Source organism: Pteronotus mesoamericanus, unplaced genomic scaffold, assembly GCF_021234165.1.
Source record: "Pteronotus mesoamericanus isolate MK-2021 breed Mesoamerican mustached bat unplaced genomic scaffold, CSHL_Meso_final contig_73, whole genome shotgun sequence".
NCBI lineage: Eukaryota > Metazoa > Chordata > Mammalia > Chiroptera > Mormoopidae > Pteronotus > Pteronotus mesoamericanus.
Genome location: NW_026555245.1, coordinates 33,549,083 through 33,566,223, shown reverse-complemented (window position 1 = coordinate 33,566,223; position 17,141 = coordinate 33,549,083). Strand labels below are relative to the sequence as shown.

At 33.9% G+C, this 17,141-nt stretch overlaps 1 protein-coding gene across 5 annotated transcripts in view; it reads right to left on the bottom strand.

The window, feature by feature from the left end:
* The window catches only part of DENND4C (DENN domain containing 4C), a 132,885-nt gene that overhangs the window by 64,880 nt on the left and 50,864 nt on the right, over nucleotides 1–17,141 (bottom strand). For 4 of the 5 annotated variants that reach the window (XM_054583197.1, XM_054583196.1, XM_054583195.1 and 1 more), the window contains 5 exons: nucleotides 13,699–13,937; nucleotides 11,913–11,979; nucleotides 10,538–10,596; nucleotides 9,331–9,475; nucleotides 6,422–6,597 (listed from right to left, as the gene is read on the bottom strand). In XM_054583197.1, coding sequence (XP_054439172.1) covers nucleotides 6,422–6,597; nucleotides 9,331–9,475; nucleotides 10,538–10,596; nucleotides 11,913–11,979; nucleotides 13,699–13,937 — 686 coding nt within the window. Of the gene's footprint in view, nucleotides 1–6,421; nucleotides 6,598–9,330; nucleotides 9,476–10,537; nucleotides 10,597–11,912; nucleotides 11,980–13,698; nucleotides 13,938–17,141 lie in introns of those variants that run through there. The other variant, XM_054583199.1, reaches the window with a different exon arrangement.

Genomic DNA, 17,141 nt, shown 5'->3' with positions numbered 1-17,141 from the left:
AAAACAGCGGTTTCCTACCATAGAAGTTCACACCACAAAGTCAGGAAATCAAGACAGATCAACTTAAGAATCAGAAGCAAAAGAGAAGAGTTTCACAAATAACGGGAAGACAAAGAAATACGCCCCACTCGAAGGGAAAGGAGCAATCCCCAGAAAGAGAACTAAATGAAATAGAGGCAAGTAAACTATCAGATACTGAGTTCCAAACAACGGTTCTAAGGGAGCTCGATGAGCTCAGTGAGCTCAGAGGAAATTACCAAAAACTACAGGGAAACTATGAGGAACTTACTGCAAACTGTATCAGCATGAAAAAGGACGTGGAAACTATCAGTAAGAGACAAGAGGAAATGAAGAAGACAGTTTCTGAAATGAAGAACACAGTAGAAGGATTCAAAAGCAGGCTAGATGAAGCAGAGGAACAAATCAGCAAGCTGGAGGATCAGGTGGAAAAAAGCTCCCAGAAAGAGCAAGAAAATGAAAAAAGACTCGAAAAGAATGAAGAGGCATTGAGGGAAATGCAGGACAACCTGAAACTTAGTAATATCCATATAATAGGGATACCAGAAGGAGAAGAAGAGGAGCAAGGGATAGAGAACCTGTTTGAAAAAGTCATGCATGATGGAAAACTTCCCTAATTGGAGGAGAGAAAAAGTGACACAAGTCCAGGAAGCACAGGGGGTCCCATTCAAGGGGGTCCCATTCAAGAGGAACCCAATGAGGCCCACTCCAAGACATATCATCATTAAAATGGCAAATAGCAAAGACAAACAGAATCCTAAAGCAAGCAAGGGAGAAAGAGGTAGTAACATGTAAGGGAGCCCCAATACGACTAGCAGCTGACTCCTCAATAGAAACCCTGCAGGCCAGAAGGGAATGGCAAGAAATATTCCAAGTCATGAAAAGCAGGGATCTGCAAGCAAGACTGCCCTACTCAGCAAGGCTCTCAATTAAAATGGAAGGCGAAATAAGGAGTTTCCCAGACAAAAGAAGGCTAAAAGAATACACTTCCACCAAACCAGCACTGCAAAATATGCTAAAGGGACTGCTTTAAGATGAATAAAATATTTCTATCAATACCCAGTTCCTTTCAGAGTTGCCAATATTTGATATTACCAATATTTTTAATACTCATTAACCTGACTGTGACAATGATGTTATTTTAATTGTTCCTTTACTATTGGTTGAAACTAAACCTGTTTTTGTGTATCTTGCCTATTTCGATTATTTTTAAAAAAAGCTTTAAATGACTTTTTGGTATTCTTTATCCACTTATTGATTAAAGGTTTGTAGAACTTTTTTCCCTAAAAAAACAACAAAAAATCCTATTAACCATGTTTTAGATGTGTTTCAAATACTTTCCTATCTATTCCTTGTCCTTCAACTTTTTTATATGTATATTACTGTATAGTCTTAAATGTTTAATATAGTCATTATCAATATTTACTTTATAGCTTCTGGGTTTGAATATTTTACTTCAGGTCATGAAAAATATTAGTTTTATTTTCTTCTAAAACTCCCTAGATTCTACATATTGATTTTTAATTCACCTGAATATTTCTCGTATAATGTGTGGACATAGGGCTCTATATTTGTTTTATTTCAAGTAATAGTGATCCATGTACCTTATCTGTTAAATAAGCCTTATTTTACCCATTGATTAGAAATATCAACTTATCCATATATTACATTGTTAGACAGACATATATGTTTTTCTCTAGAATGCTCATTATATTTCATTGATCTACCTGATTATTTCTGTGCTGGGGTCATATTGGTTTAATTGCTGAGAGTTTACAATGGTTTTAAATTTTTTAATGTTTATAATTAACTTTGACAGGTAAAAAGATAAATAAAATCAATCTGCATTTAAGAGAGAGAGAGAGAGAGAGATGGAACTCCTACCTTTTGTGACAACATGGATGGAACTGGAGAATATTAAGCTAAGTGAAATAAACCAGTTGACAAAGGACAGATACCATATGATTTCACCTATAAGTGGACTCTATTCAACAAAATGAACCACAGGCACAGAAACATGGAGCAGACTGAAAGTGACCAGAGGGGTTGGGGAGAGGACAATGGTGGAAAGAAGGGGAAGGGACTAGACAAAGAACATGTATGAATGACCCATGGATGTGGACAACAGAGTGGGAATTGACTGTGGGAGCAGGGTGTGGGGATGGGATGGGTGGAGGGGGGTAAAGGGGTAAAAATTGAGACAACTGTAATAGAATAAACATGATTTATATATTTAAAAAATAAATTGCCAAAGATTAAAGGCAAGGAGAGAATCTTAAAATCAGCCAAAGAGAAGAGAATTACCTACAAAGGAGTTCCCATTGGAGTATAAATTGATTTCTCAAGAAAAACCTTATAGACAAGGAGGGGTTGGAAAGAAGTATTCAAAGTGATGAAAAGCAGGGACCTATAACCAAGATTACTCCATCCAATAAAGCTATCATTTAGAATGGAAGGGTAGATAAAGTGCGTCCTAGGCAAGGTAAAGTTAAAGGAGCTCATCATCATCAAGCCTTTATCATGTGAAATATTAAAGAGACTTATCTAAGGAAAAGCAGAAGATCAAAACTATGAAGAGTAAAATGACAACAAATTCACAACTATCAATAACTAAACCTAAGGAAAAAAAAAACAAAAACAAAGAAAACTAGAGCAGAAACAGAATCATAGAAATAGAGATCACACGGAGGGTCATCAGTGGGGAGGGAAAAGAGGGAAGATGGGGGGAAAGGTACAAGGAGTAAGAAGCTTAATTTGTAGGAACAAAATAGATAGGGGGAGGTTAAGAATGGTATAGGAAATGGAGAAGCCAAAGAACTTAAATGTATAACCCAGAGACATGAACTAAGGGGGAGAATGCAAGAAGGAATGGGCATATTGGGTGGAGGGGGGATAAAGGGAAGGAGGAAATAAATAGGACAACTATAATAGCATAATCAATAAAATATACTTTAAAGATAAAATAAAATACCATTTATGGTAGCAATAAAAACTACAAGGTACTTAGGAATACATCTAACAAAAGATGTGTATGGTCTTTATTGAGAAAACTACAAATTTATTGAAAATTTAAAAGATTTATAAAGTAAAATACCATATTCATGGGTAGGAAGACTATGTCAAAAAGATGTCATTTGTTCCAAAATTAACCTATAAACTCAACAGACTTCTAACTAAAAGCACAATATAATTTTGTATGGAACTACCTTAAGCTTGTATTAAAATTTATATGGAAGAGCAAAGGACCAAATATATCAAAACAATTTTTAAAAACAGGTAACAGGACTTGCTATGTCACATCACAACATTTTTTTTGACAATGTTATTAAGATATTATTCATACACCATACATTTCACCCACCTAAAATGTACAATTTGATGGTTTTTAATATAGTCAAGAGTTGTGTAACCACTGCCAATATGAGTTTTAGAATATCTGCATCACTTCAAAAAGAAACCCTGCATTCCCTTAGCCATTAACTTCTAATTCCTCCATCCTCCCGTCTTAACCCACCACTAATCTATTTTCTGTATGTATCAATTTGCCTTGGATATTTTATATAAATGGGATCACAGAAGGTCTTTTAGCATGATGTTTTCAAAATTCATCCATGTTGTATACAACTTAATTTTAAAGTCATTAATATAGTGTTATACTGGCAAGAGGCTAAAACAAAACAAAAGAATAGACTAATAAGCCTGAATAGACAGATATACACACTAATAAAGAACCTTATACATAATGGTGCTGATACTGAAGACTAGTGGGAAGGAGATAAACTCACTATTCAATAAATAATGCTATGTGAAAATTGTTTACCCATGTGAAAAAAATAAATAAAATGGTATCTGTATGTCATATCATATACTATTATCAAATTTAGCCAAATTAAATAGATCTACATGAGAAATGCAGAACCTTACAACTTTAAGAATATCTGAGAGGATATTTCATGATTTGAAGCAGAGGATTTCATATACAAGAACCAAAAACCACAATCCATAAGAAACTGGCAAATTTAATCAATTAAAATAAGCTTCTGTTCACCAAAAGACATTTAAATAGAATGAAAAGGCAAGTCAGTGTGGGAGAAGCTACTTGCAATGCATATAACAAACCAAGAATTAATTCCAGATTATGTAAAGAATACTTACACAAATCAAAAGAAAAGGACAAACAACCCAACAAGAAAATTTACAAAAAAAGGGGCGGGGGAATTCAATTAGCAGGAGAGGAAAATTAAAGGACAAAAACAAATTAAAATTCTCTATTTGTAACTAACGAGGCAAATGTGAAGTAAAGCCACAGTAAGATCGCATTACCATCAAATTAGCAAAATTTTAAATTCTGACCATAGTAAGTACTGACAAAGATATGAAAAAAACAAAAACTCTCATTTGCTGAAGGGGGTAAACTTGGAAGAGAAACATGGCATTAGCAAAGCCTACCAACCAACACTGGCTCTTTAAGGTATATGTTTCAGAGGAATTCCTGCCCAACATAAATAATAATGATCAAAGCAGCCTTGTTCGTAATTGCAAAAATCTAGGTACAGCCTTGGCCAGGTAACACAGTTGGTTCGAGCATCACCCCCTACACCAAAAGACTGCAGGTTCAACCCCCCAATCAGGGCACACAGCTAGGCTGTGGGTTCAATCCCAGTCCAGCCATGTGCAGGAGGCAACAGATTGATGTTTTTCTCTCACATCAATGTTTCTCTCTCTCCCCTCGCCTCCCTTATTCTCTCTCTAAAATAAACACATCCCCAGGTGAGGAATGACAAAATAAATAATAATATTTTACAAAAATCTAGGTACAATCTAAATATACATCAACATTGATAAACACTGAAATTGAAGTATCATGAAGAGCAACATGTATCAACAAGGATGAACCTCATAAAGAACACCAAGTAAAAACGCAAGTCACAGACAACTACACAAACAAAAAAAAATTTAAAGCATGGAAAACAAAGTATCATTTAAAGTAATACATGTTTCCAAAAACACATGGAAGTAATAAACATTAAATTCAAGACGAGGCAAGACATGTTGCAGAGAACTATCCAGGGATTTCAGATTTATTGGTAATATTCCATTTTTTAACCTAAATGGTGGATACATAGGAGTTATTTACATTATCCTCTATAATTCTTGGTTATGTAGAATACTTCAAAATTCTTTAAGTAAAACTGAGCAAAGAATTCAAAGTTATTTTTGAAAACAATGTTTTAATCAATATAAATTTTATAGAAGTTACTTAAAACTGGCAAAATTAAGAATCTCCATAATATTATTTTATTCAGAAGAGTAAGTACATTAAGGTGAACACCTGAGTTACAACTTCATAAATAATCATTTCCAAAAGCATTACAATGTATACCACCATGTAATAACTGTTTTTCAGAGATAGCAGCTAAAAAAAAAATGTTGCTGTAAGAAATATTTAGTGCATTTATGAGGGTCATTATTTCCAGGCTATAAGTAAATCTACATATGCAGAGTAAAGAGCTACTACAATTATAGTTTCAAAATACAATGGTAGATCCATTTTAAAATTATTTTTAAAGTTATAGCAAATGTTGTTTCCTTCCTTAAGTTATTCCTTTGGTTCACTCTGGGACATTTTCCAAACCAATTCATCGCTATGACTACTGAAGTCTCACCCAAAATTCTTATTCTTTCATTTTATGTTAATCTGAAAAAGTATTGAATAAAAGTACTCCAAGATCTGGAAGATGGCACCAACACTAAGAAATTTTCCATATTTACTACTCTTTCCCATTTGAGGGGTTAGGGGAGTGTGGAGCAGTTTGCTTTTAAGCATCCATCAGAGCTGCTTCCTTTATTAATGTGGTAGACTACTCTCTGAAATCCCATTACACCACTGTTGGATATATCTATCATCTCCAGTAAACACAAATTATGATTCATTTTTATTATCAATTTCTCTGCAATAAAATACATCCTTATAAAATTCAAATCTTGACAACTATGGAAATGATGTAATATCACCCTATATTCTAAACTCAAAGAGGTAAACACATTTTTTTTTAAAGCTTACCATGGATTTTGAATTAAACCTCGAAAGTATATCAACTCTTGAGCTCAGAAAGCAGTGTTCAATCTTTTTTTTAAAAATCCATATTCTCTTTTGATTAACATATAAATATCTACTGTCTGCCAGTAATATTAGTATCCAAATATAAACTATTATAATGTAGATGATTCTTTTCCAAAGCACACAATTTTGCAGGATTCTGGTACATTCCTCTGGTTGAGACTCACAGATGAAGACCTACTAACAACTTTTAAAAATAGCGTATTTCTAGATGTTTTCAATGAACTGTAACTATATAGGAGAAAATATAAATGGCAGATAATATAAAAAGAATCAACTTACACATATAACATGTTTGTGTCCAAGTCAATGCAGACAACATCTTGTGGTGGGTCATGAAGATCAAAATACCTTGAGTCAACTCCAACTATAAATGGAAAAGGTGCACTAAGCACTGCCGCCAGTGAAAGAGGACAAAGGGGAATATATGGGCATTGCCACTGAAATGGAAAGATCATCTAGGAAAAAAGTTTTTGTAAAATTAGCCAAATTTGAAATGTGCAATAAAATTATGTATTTAACTAATATTACTGAAAGGGACCATTAAGAAGCAGTTAAGTCTAGTTCTTTTTTACCTTCAATATCATTCCAAAAAGAAATGATTATAAAACATTATTAGGCAATACTATAAGCCAATGTAATTAAAACCTTTGAGCATGACAATGATCACAAGTGCAACAGAAATCCTAATAGCTCTTTTCATGTTAATTTTTCTAATGTCTATACAAAACTCACATTCAGTTTTATGGAAAACTCAAACTAGATAATTGACTAAAAAATTATAAAACAAACTCATGATTTTTTGAATCTCATGCATTTCATCCATCTCTTAAGTCTCAAAATAACCTTTGACTAAAATTCAATTAAGAGCACCAAGGAATCAAAAAAATAAAAATTAAAACGATTCCCTTGGGAATGGTAATAGTTTATTAAAAATTTCAACAAAAAAATTTCCTAACCATTCAAACATAAAATGACTTCAGTCAAGCTTGACCTCTTAAAAATACTAGTCAATATAAAACATACGTGAAGAGTCTTTACCAGGTTACCTTTACAAAAATCTGCCTTAATTTTATGACATGTTTGTTTTTATTTTAAGATAGTTAATTAAAAATCCAGGTTAAAATTGTAATAATTAGCTAATTAAATTTTTAATTACTGACAATAAAATTTTTCCTATACTATAAAAAGCCTTGCTGTCTTTCAAGGCCTAGTTCAATTCTACTCTCATCCATCATCATTCACCCCAAAGAAATGCCTATAGCATTCACTATCTCTGCCAATTATTCCAGACAGTTATTCAGAACTGGGATTTTTATCTTCAATTATTTATTTACTCATCAAATACATGGCAAGCACAGTTCTAGATTATGGAGCATACCAGTGAATAAAACAAAGATCCCTGCCCTCATGAGGTATACAGTCTAGCATAAAAGTCAGCAAACTTTTTCTGTACAAGATAGGAAATGTTGTAGGACTTGGGAGCCTTATTGTTTGTCTTAAGTATTATACTTAACTCTGTCTTTATGCACAAAAGCAGTTGAAGGTAATATGTAAATAAACGGCCAATGTTCTAGTAAAACTTTACAAAAACAGGTGGCAGACAGGATTTGATTTGTGGGCCATAGTTTGTCAACATCTGGTCTAGCAGGAAAAGATGGAAAATAAACAGAAGACATAATAAATGAAATATATACCATGTCAGGAACTGCTAAGTGCTACAGAAAAATGAAAAGATAAAACCAAGTGAAGGGGATTACAGTTTTACAGTTCACAAGAGAGGGGAAACAAGTATTATTAAATAGGCCAGACAGGCCTACCTCCTTTAAGAAAGTGACAACTAAACAGAAACCTGAAGGAGGTGAGAGAGGGAATTCACCAAGGGGGTATCTAGAAAAGTGCCTCAAAGAGAACGAACAGCTAGAACAAAGGTTTTAAGGTATGGGGCTTGCCTAAGATGCTTCAGGGGTAGTAAGGAGTCCGGTGTGACTGGAGCAGAGTGATCAAGGGGAACAGTAGTGGGAAAAGTGATCAAAGAAAAGAGGGACAGAGCCACTCACACAGGAAACTTGCAAGGACTACAGGTTTCCTTCAGTGAAAACGTCCTTCTGTTCAACATTACACTTGCAACTATAGATCTGACAGAAAAATATGACGCCCTTGTTTTCAACTCTAACTTTTGCAGCACAATCATAAACAGGGTGATTGTTACAAAAATACTCATTGGTTTCATTAACTTTTCTGCAGGGCTTTTGAAGAATTTATCCTGACACCATTCTTTTCAATGTTCTCTTCTTCAAGTTGCGTAACTGCCAAATCCTCACTTACCAGTGGTTGTACATGCAATTCAGGGAGCTCTCAACCAACAGTTACATAAATTCCATGCAATCTTGCATTTTTCATAAAATCTCTGATTTCATGTTGCAGTTTTTCTACCTGTTCTCAAACTATACTGCTGAAATCAATCAAGAGACTGGGCTACAAAAATCCTGACAAAGGGGCATGGATCAACATTAATGTTTTATAGGAAGGAATATTTGAGTGGGAACTTTCTAACACTGGCCAGCTCATTAACAAATATTTTCATGTTATCACAACTTTCACATGCAACTGTGGTGGCTTGACAAATTAATTTATATATAATGAAGTTCTTTGCTTCCCATAAACCATCTCACAAGTTATTGTTTTCAGTTCTAGCAGCATTTCTTCGACCAGATTAAGATCACAGAGATATATCCCATTTGCTGATTTAACAAGTATTTATTCAGTGCTTACTCCAAGCTACTAAGTAAGCATTTGTACATTATCCTATTTCAAAAATCAGTTAGAATTTCCCATATGTTACTGGCTCACAATGATTAAAAATTCAAAATGGGAGAAAGTCAACTGTGTAATTTACTTCCATTTATATTAGGGCAGCTAAAATTGGCCAGAGCCTCTCCTTTAATGCAATTAAGTTTCACTCACAAGTTTTATTATTTTGTAATCATATAGATTCTCTGAAGAACTCTAAAATAAGAAAAATTAGAATTTGAAAGTTTCCTTCAAATAGAAAAAGTTTCTCTTTGCCATCCTATTATTTTTACGTTAAACTTATACTGGTAATTCCAAAGTTGCTTTCATTAAAAGAAGTTTGCTTTTAGAGTAAACCTTCTGTCATTCTGTACTAAAAGGAAAAATTCTATACTTACAGCTACAACTGCTTCAGCTACTCCAGTCAACACAGCTGGCCTAAGAGAATGCAGCAGAATCTTACTCTCAAGTAAAACAAAGAGCAGCAGTGTTGCGCAATTCTCAGGACCCAGATTCATTAACAAGGTGCTAAAGTTGGCTCCACTAGAAAGAGAGAGAAAAAGAGATAATTATGAACTATTTTCTTAAAACATCTTAAGATTTCCTTATTAAATTATTTCCTAGATATTAATAGAGTGAGAATCTAGTGTTGATTGCAAGTCCTGATTTAGGTATCACTGAAAAATAGCAAATCTAATGAGATAATCTAACAGGGGCGTCCAACCTTTTGGTGTCTCTGTGCCACACTGGAAGAAGAGTTGTCTTGGGCCACACATTAACTACATTGCAACAGGTCATCACAAAAAACTCTCAACATTTTAAGTAAATTTATGATTCTGTGTTGGGCTGCATTCACAGCCATCCTGGGCAGCACGCAGCCCACAGGCTGCACATTGGACACCCTTGGAACAGAATGATTCAAACTCATCCCTTGGTAACAAAGGGGTATTTATCAGGAAACATATTTTTGAAGATCAACCAACCCCATGAAAAGAGCTCAAAAGAATGGAGGTGAGGGTTGGGTAGAGTGGAGGAGGGACATATATATAGGCTTGTCAAGTTCCAGAAACTGAAATAAACCTATGACTGAAGCCTATGTAAAGGAAGAGGTGAAGATAGCAAGAGATTATGCCAAAATAAAAATGACACAATTATGTTTGCATTCTCAAAAGAACACATTGGCTGCAATGTGAATAAAGAACTAAAGGAACGAAAGAACAAAAATATCTCAATTAAGAGGCACTTAAGTAGTCCAGGTGAGAGATCCTGCTAACCTGGACTAGTGATGCAGATGAAGAGATGCTAATAGATGTTAAAACATTTTAGTAGGTTAAAATCAGTTCATCCTGACTATTTAGTTATGAACTAAATATGAGGAGGGTAGATAAGAAAAAGTACTTATTCCTTACATCTAACCTTGTAACTCTCTTTAGGATTCTATATTTAAAATGGCCCCACCATCTATCCAACTATCAAAGTTACAAACATTTAAGGCTACTCTTACATAGTTTGTGAAAATAGCACTTTCTTAGCCTAACCCTTAAAATGTTTTAAAAGTACTGTGCTCCAAATGAATAAATATATCATTTTAGTTAAATTATTTACCTTAGTGGTAAAGGTGTAGAAACTGGCTGTGATAATATGAGCGCATCATGGACTGACAGCTTAAAAAAGAAAAAAAAAGAAAAAAAGATAAATTAACCATGCCAATTTTGACACCTAAATATTTAGATCAAGGATAAAATGGAAAATACTGTGCAGACTAATACTGTGCAGGAAACATGTATTAAGATATAAAACAATAGCTGTATTCGTTCAGAGGTAACTATTCTTTTTAAAGTATTAATCCAATTGAATTTCGATTCAGTTAATTGGCTAAAATATAGGTATTTAAAAAGTATGAAATGCTTTCTTAAAAAGATTTTATTTATTTATTTTTAGAGAGAGAAGTGAGGGAGAAAGAGAGGAAGAGAAACACTGATGTAAGAGAAAAACATCAATCAGTTGCCTCTCACAAGTATACTGACTGGGACTGAACCAGCATCCCAGGCGTGTGCCCTGACCAGGATCAAACTGGCGACCTTTTGATTAGAAAAAGGATACCCAAACAACTGAGTTACACTGGCCAGGGCTGAAATAATTGCTTTTTAAAAGCCTCAATTTATTTACTCTACACATTGGTAAGCACTTGGATGTTCCTTAATACATATTAAAACTTGCCAAACTGAGGCACATTCAAAATTAACAATATTTGACTTAATGCCTCTATATCGCATATAACATCTTGGAAAAATATTTTAAATCGCTTGCCTCTATAAATCAATGCTACTCAAACTGCCAATCTGCAAACTGTTACGAGTTCAGGGAGAGAGGATGAAAATGAAGAGCACGCCACTGAGAAACTTTTATGGCAATCTGAGACTGCTCACACATCCAAGACCATGTTCAGTGAATTCATGTCTTTGGATGGGGTATAGACCTATTCATGTCTATACAGATCTCACACAGTAAGTTCCATATGTCACAAGCTGTATACTTATGTATGTTCGCCGCTGGTTGGAAATAAAAAGAAACGAGGCCTTAAACATAGTTTGAAGACCAATACTATAGACTATTTCACTTTCACCCTCCAACCATAACTCATTTCATATTTAGTATTAGTCACTCCTATATTAAAAATATGCCTATAACATAATCCTGGGTTTTAAGTTATTAAAATCAGCTACATAAATGTACATAAATGCCATACATAGACCAATATTGATAATGTCATGAACCAAGAATAATTATTCCAATTCTGTACATACAAAATTAAAAACAATACAGAGGATGTTCAGTAAAGAAATAAAATGTAGGAAATTCAAGGACTTTATGAATGGATATTGCTCCACTCAAACCCAAAGACCCACAGAACTCCCACTCTACAATGATTATAATGAACATAAGCAGGGCTCCCCTGAAATATATGCTTTTTAATTACCTGTACAAGGATTCTTGGTCTTTGCGGTGAAGGAAAAGGGATGTTCTGCATAAAATGTGAAATGTGCCTGGAAAAAATTTAGGAATAAAGATCATAATTACTTTTCCAAAATGCTTCACAGATTTTAACAAATCTTAAGTATCATTATATATTATCCCAAATGTAACAAAGCCACTTATCTAAAACTTATCCTAAATAAATTTAGTGTAAAGAAATGTACTCGTCCTACTAAACTTCTGAAATGCACAATGTATTTCCTAAATAAAAGTCCATATTATTATGATACTCTATTATTATTAAAATAAGGGTAACATGAATACAGTTTTCATGAAAGAAGCAAATATTGTCCTTGTTATCAGTGCCAATATGGGGACCAATTAAATGTGATATAATAAATTAAAGCTAATAATTTAATTCTTTTACTATAACTTTCAGGGCAAATCACCTACCCTTTCTGTTTTTCCACCTATAAATTATGCTTTGGAAGTTTCTCAAAGTTCTGGGATCTTAGAGACCATTATAATGCAAAGTATTACTTCAACTGAGAAAAAAATTGATCAATATATTGATTTTATTTTAAAAATCTATAGAAACTTACTTTTTCAAAAGGCTGCTAGTTTGTCATATTAAATTTTTTTAAAGATTTTTATTTATTTATTTATTTTAGAGAGGGGAGGGAGAAAGAGAGGGAGAGAAACAGAACTGTGTGGTTATCTCTTACATGCCCCCTGACTGGGGACCTGGCCTGCCACCCCGGCATGTGCCCTAAACTGAGCATCGAACCAGTGACCCTTTGGTTTGCTGGCAGGTACTCAATCCACTGAGCCACACAAGCCAGGGCTAAATTTTAATTCAAACAATTTTAAGTTAATTTGGCAGCTGAAAGTTAAATCTAGAATTATGAACCATTAGATTGGCATTCCAGGGGTAAAACCTGAAAGTCAAAACCGTATTTCTATACCAAGCTGTGACAAGTCTATGCACAGTACTTTACTATTTTTTAAAAGTGATTTTAAACAACATTATTTTAAGACCTACAAATAATTACCCCCAACTTATCCATTAAACTAGTATATTTTGCTAGTACTCTATCTACTATAATGTGAGATTTTTCAAATTATAAGGAAAATCTATGTTTACACATACTATAATATACATTTCCACCAAGCTCTTGACACCCCCTGGTTTGTTAGCAGGGTACATAAATTATTTACTATAATAAATAAAAGTCAATGTGCCACTACAAGTCAGAGAAGTGTGGTTTTCAAAAGACAGAGGTTCCACATATATTTTTCTTGCTTGCAAAAGATTTCCATGACAAAAGGCAATATAAATCAAAGGGAAAACATTTAGAATTCTGTCAATGTTAAAACTGAAACCTCACTTGTAACATCAATTAACTCTTATTAATTTCTAGATCAGTTTAGAAATGTTTTATAGTTAGAACTTGGGATGGCCACTTGAATGACTGGGTGTTTAAATGTGTATGTGCATACACAACAATTTTTCTCTTGGTTATTAGAGAATGAATAGGAAGAACACACACAACAATCAAAGTCCCTTCCTCAGCTGAATTCTCAAAAGACTATTATTTGGTCATCCTTGCCCACCACTCCTCAATTTTAAATTCACAGTCAATAATTCAGATGAAAAAGGGAGCAAGTAAAAAGTAGAGTGACTGTGACTCTCCTTCCAACTTTGCTGCTTAAAGTCAGGTGAACAGCAAAATAATATACAATATATTCCCAGTTTTTTCACCAGAACTCTCTTTAATCATTATACATACTTTTCAATGGGAAGAGGATGTGGTCCAGACACAGAAAGTTTGTAAATAAACATGAGAAATTTTCTAAAAGCTTCGAAGAAGGGCCAGTGTGAGAGTAAACAAATGCATTTGTTTGAATTGATGGATTTGGAGATCATTTTTCTCTCCACAGGTGTCAACAGGCCCAGCTGCACAAGCTGCTTCTCTGTTAGTTGTTCCCAAGAGTAAGGCTCATAAAACTGGATGGCAGCTCCATATACCTACAGAGCAACAGAATTCCGTTATAAGATTTGAGGATTTTTTTAAAATTAATCTCTCTCTCTTATTCCACGAAAATATTGGCTTACAATGCATGACAGATAAATAAAAATAACCTAGACATTGCTGATGGGAACATAAAATGGTGTGGCTGCTGTGGAAAACAGTTTGGCAGCTCCTCCAAAAATTTAATGAAGAATTACCAGATGATATACAGCCAATTTCTCTCTTACATATACAAGTACAAGGGTACCCCCCAAAACAAAACTTTTATAAATAAAAAATTGTGTTAATTATTGTATTGTTTTAATTACATGTTTAAACTTAAATTACCTTCAAAGTATTCTCTATTTGATGTAATACACCTATCAAGATTTTTTTTTACAGCTGAAAAGTTTTTAACTCACTGATTCTGATGCCTTTTAGTGCTTCTGCAGTTTTTTATTTCATATCTTCCACAACGGCAAAACGTTTCCCTGAGGACTTTTTTCACCCAGGGAAACAAAAGAAGTCACTCAGGGAAAGGTCAAATGAATATGAAGGGTGAGGCATGAAGGTCATGACGTTTTTTATCAAAAACTGCTGAACACTCAGTGCAGTGTGGGCAGGTGTGCTCACAGATCACCGATCATGAAATGGGCAAATGCACTGAAAGAGTCTTCAAAACAAATTCAATGAAGCAGAACACAGCATCTCACAACAATGCCAGCTGGTACTCTGATAGAGATGGGTTTCTAGAACACTCACCTAGCAGGGGAAGGGCTCCAGAAGATAACTATGGGTTTTTGGGGGGACCCGCCCCCCACCCCGTATTCATTCCTTGCTTTTTGAAAGTTCACAGTATGCCACATCACTTGTACAAAAGACCTACATTAGCACCTGTTTATGCTAACAGAAATAAATCCAAAGGGGGTTTTCACTTTTAAAAAGGAAAAAAACAAAACTAGTGTTCAGCATTTGTTTTGCAGCCATCGTTACAGAGGCAGTATGCACCCCAGCAGTGAGAGGGGCACCACCAAACTTCTTCCCAGGGAACCATACTCAGCATCCCCACATCATGACCCCATACTTTGAAATGTCTCTGTGAGTATCTGTGCTTTATCTTGATTTATTTTGTGTTTCTATTAGCAAGATGTGCCCTAACGTACCAGAAAAGCCTAAAAGAGCTCATAAGGGTGTTATGCTTAGCATAACATAATTACGTCATGATTAAAATGACATAATTAAGCATTTTAATCATGAACTAAATAAAGACATCCTACATGTGTTTAACTTGCCTGGTCTACTATTTGTACCATTTACACAAAGAGAGTAAAAAATCTTGAAATCTGCCAAAATTACTATTGGTTCTGTTAGGAACAAAGCGGTCTCCTTTAGTTAGCATCCAGTAACGGATCAAATAGAAAGTCTATTGTTTAAGTGGACTGATGGGTGTACAAAGAATAGTGTGTACTTATCTTACCATTCCTGCTTTTACTACATGTCAGTGTTACTTTAGGTCTCATGAGTTTTTTAATATGATTTGGTAGGTTATTTTTGGAATCTGGGAATGCTCAACATTTTTTTCTATATAAATTAATGGCAACTGTTTCTTCATTTTACACCATTTTGGCTTTCAAAAGATTTCAAAAAAAAGTTCTACTTTCGGAGAGTAGGGAAAACCTGTATCCCCAGAAGAATTCAAAACAATGACTCAAAAAGGTATTTGTACACTAGTGTTCACAATGGCCAAAGAGCGGAAACAACCCAAATTTCCATCAATGGATGGATAAACAAAATGTGGTATACACATGCAATGGAATGTTATTCATCCTTTAAAAAATGATATCCTGAAAGAGAGAGTAACATGGATGAACCCTGAAAACATTATGCTAAGTGAAATAAGCCATACACAAAAGGACAAATATTATATTATTCCACTTATGCGAGCTACCTAGAATAGGCAAATATGTAGAGACAAAAAGTAAAATAGAGAGTATCAGGGACTTGGGATGGGGTGAGGGAAGCTTCTGTTTAGGGTAATGAAAAAGTTCTCAAACTGCATAGTAATACTTTTATAAATCTTCCAACTGTTTTGTTATATACATATCACATTAACCCTTGTCTTTATAGATACAACACTCCCAGATAATATTTCAAAGTGATCTCAGAGGTTTTTTAAATAAGCATTTCAATGAGGCTTGTTCTCTAATGGTAAAATTTGGTAACCCAAAATTTGAAGATCTTAAAATTTTCATTTATATTTAAAGCTTTCAGATAAGAGAATCAGTAAATGATTATCAAGCTAAAGAATTAACTTAGCTGTAAGCAATCCATTTAATATAGTTGGTCTTCATTCAGTGAGTATTTTACTATATTCCAGATGCTGTGCAAGATCTTAGACTTCACTGTCTTTAATACAGTGGTTGCAAACTTGTAGCCTGCATAATTAGGCCACAGATATATTTTGTTTGAGCTACAAGAGTCAGCTTTGGTTAGTTATAATTTTCAATAAAATTGCCTATTTTATCAAATTTCCTAAGAAAATTTTCAATTTTCAATTTTACTATATCAGTAGTTTTAGTTTTATTTTCTAATATTTTTTCTAATATCTTTTTAAAATTATCATTCTATGTCATTATTACTGCTTTATATATGTTTTTAATTTTTGACTACTACAAATAAAGCATATACATGTTTTTGGAAGATGTATACACTCCTATCTCTTAGGATATGCTCAAGAGTATAATTGCTGGGCCGCAGGGTTGCTTCTTTTCCTTGCAGATAATGTAGAAGTTCTATATTTATTTTGGATACAAGACCCATTTGAATACATATATTGCACTATTTTCTCTCAGCTTGCGGCCTGTTTTTTTACTTTCTTCATGTTATCTTTGAATGAATAGATGTTCTTAACTCCAATGATGTCTACTCTTCATCTGTTCTCTTACGGCTAGTGCTTTCTGAATGCTGTTTAAACTATCTTTGCTTACTCCCTCCATTTTAATATATTTTTTTCCTTCTGACCTTCATTGTTGTTGAGAAGTTAGCCAATCTAATAGATGTTCCTTTGAAAGTAAATATCTCCTCTTTTTATTGATTTTTGTCTTGGTGTCCCTATATGAAAAGAGGTGGTTTTGTATTTTTACTTTTTTTCTACTGAAGGTTCAGAGTGTATCTTTCTTTAATCTAAAGACTCAATTTTTCATCAACCCTGAAAAACTCTC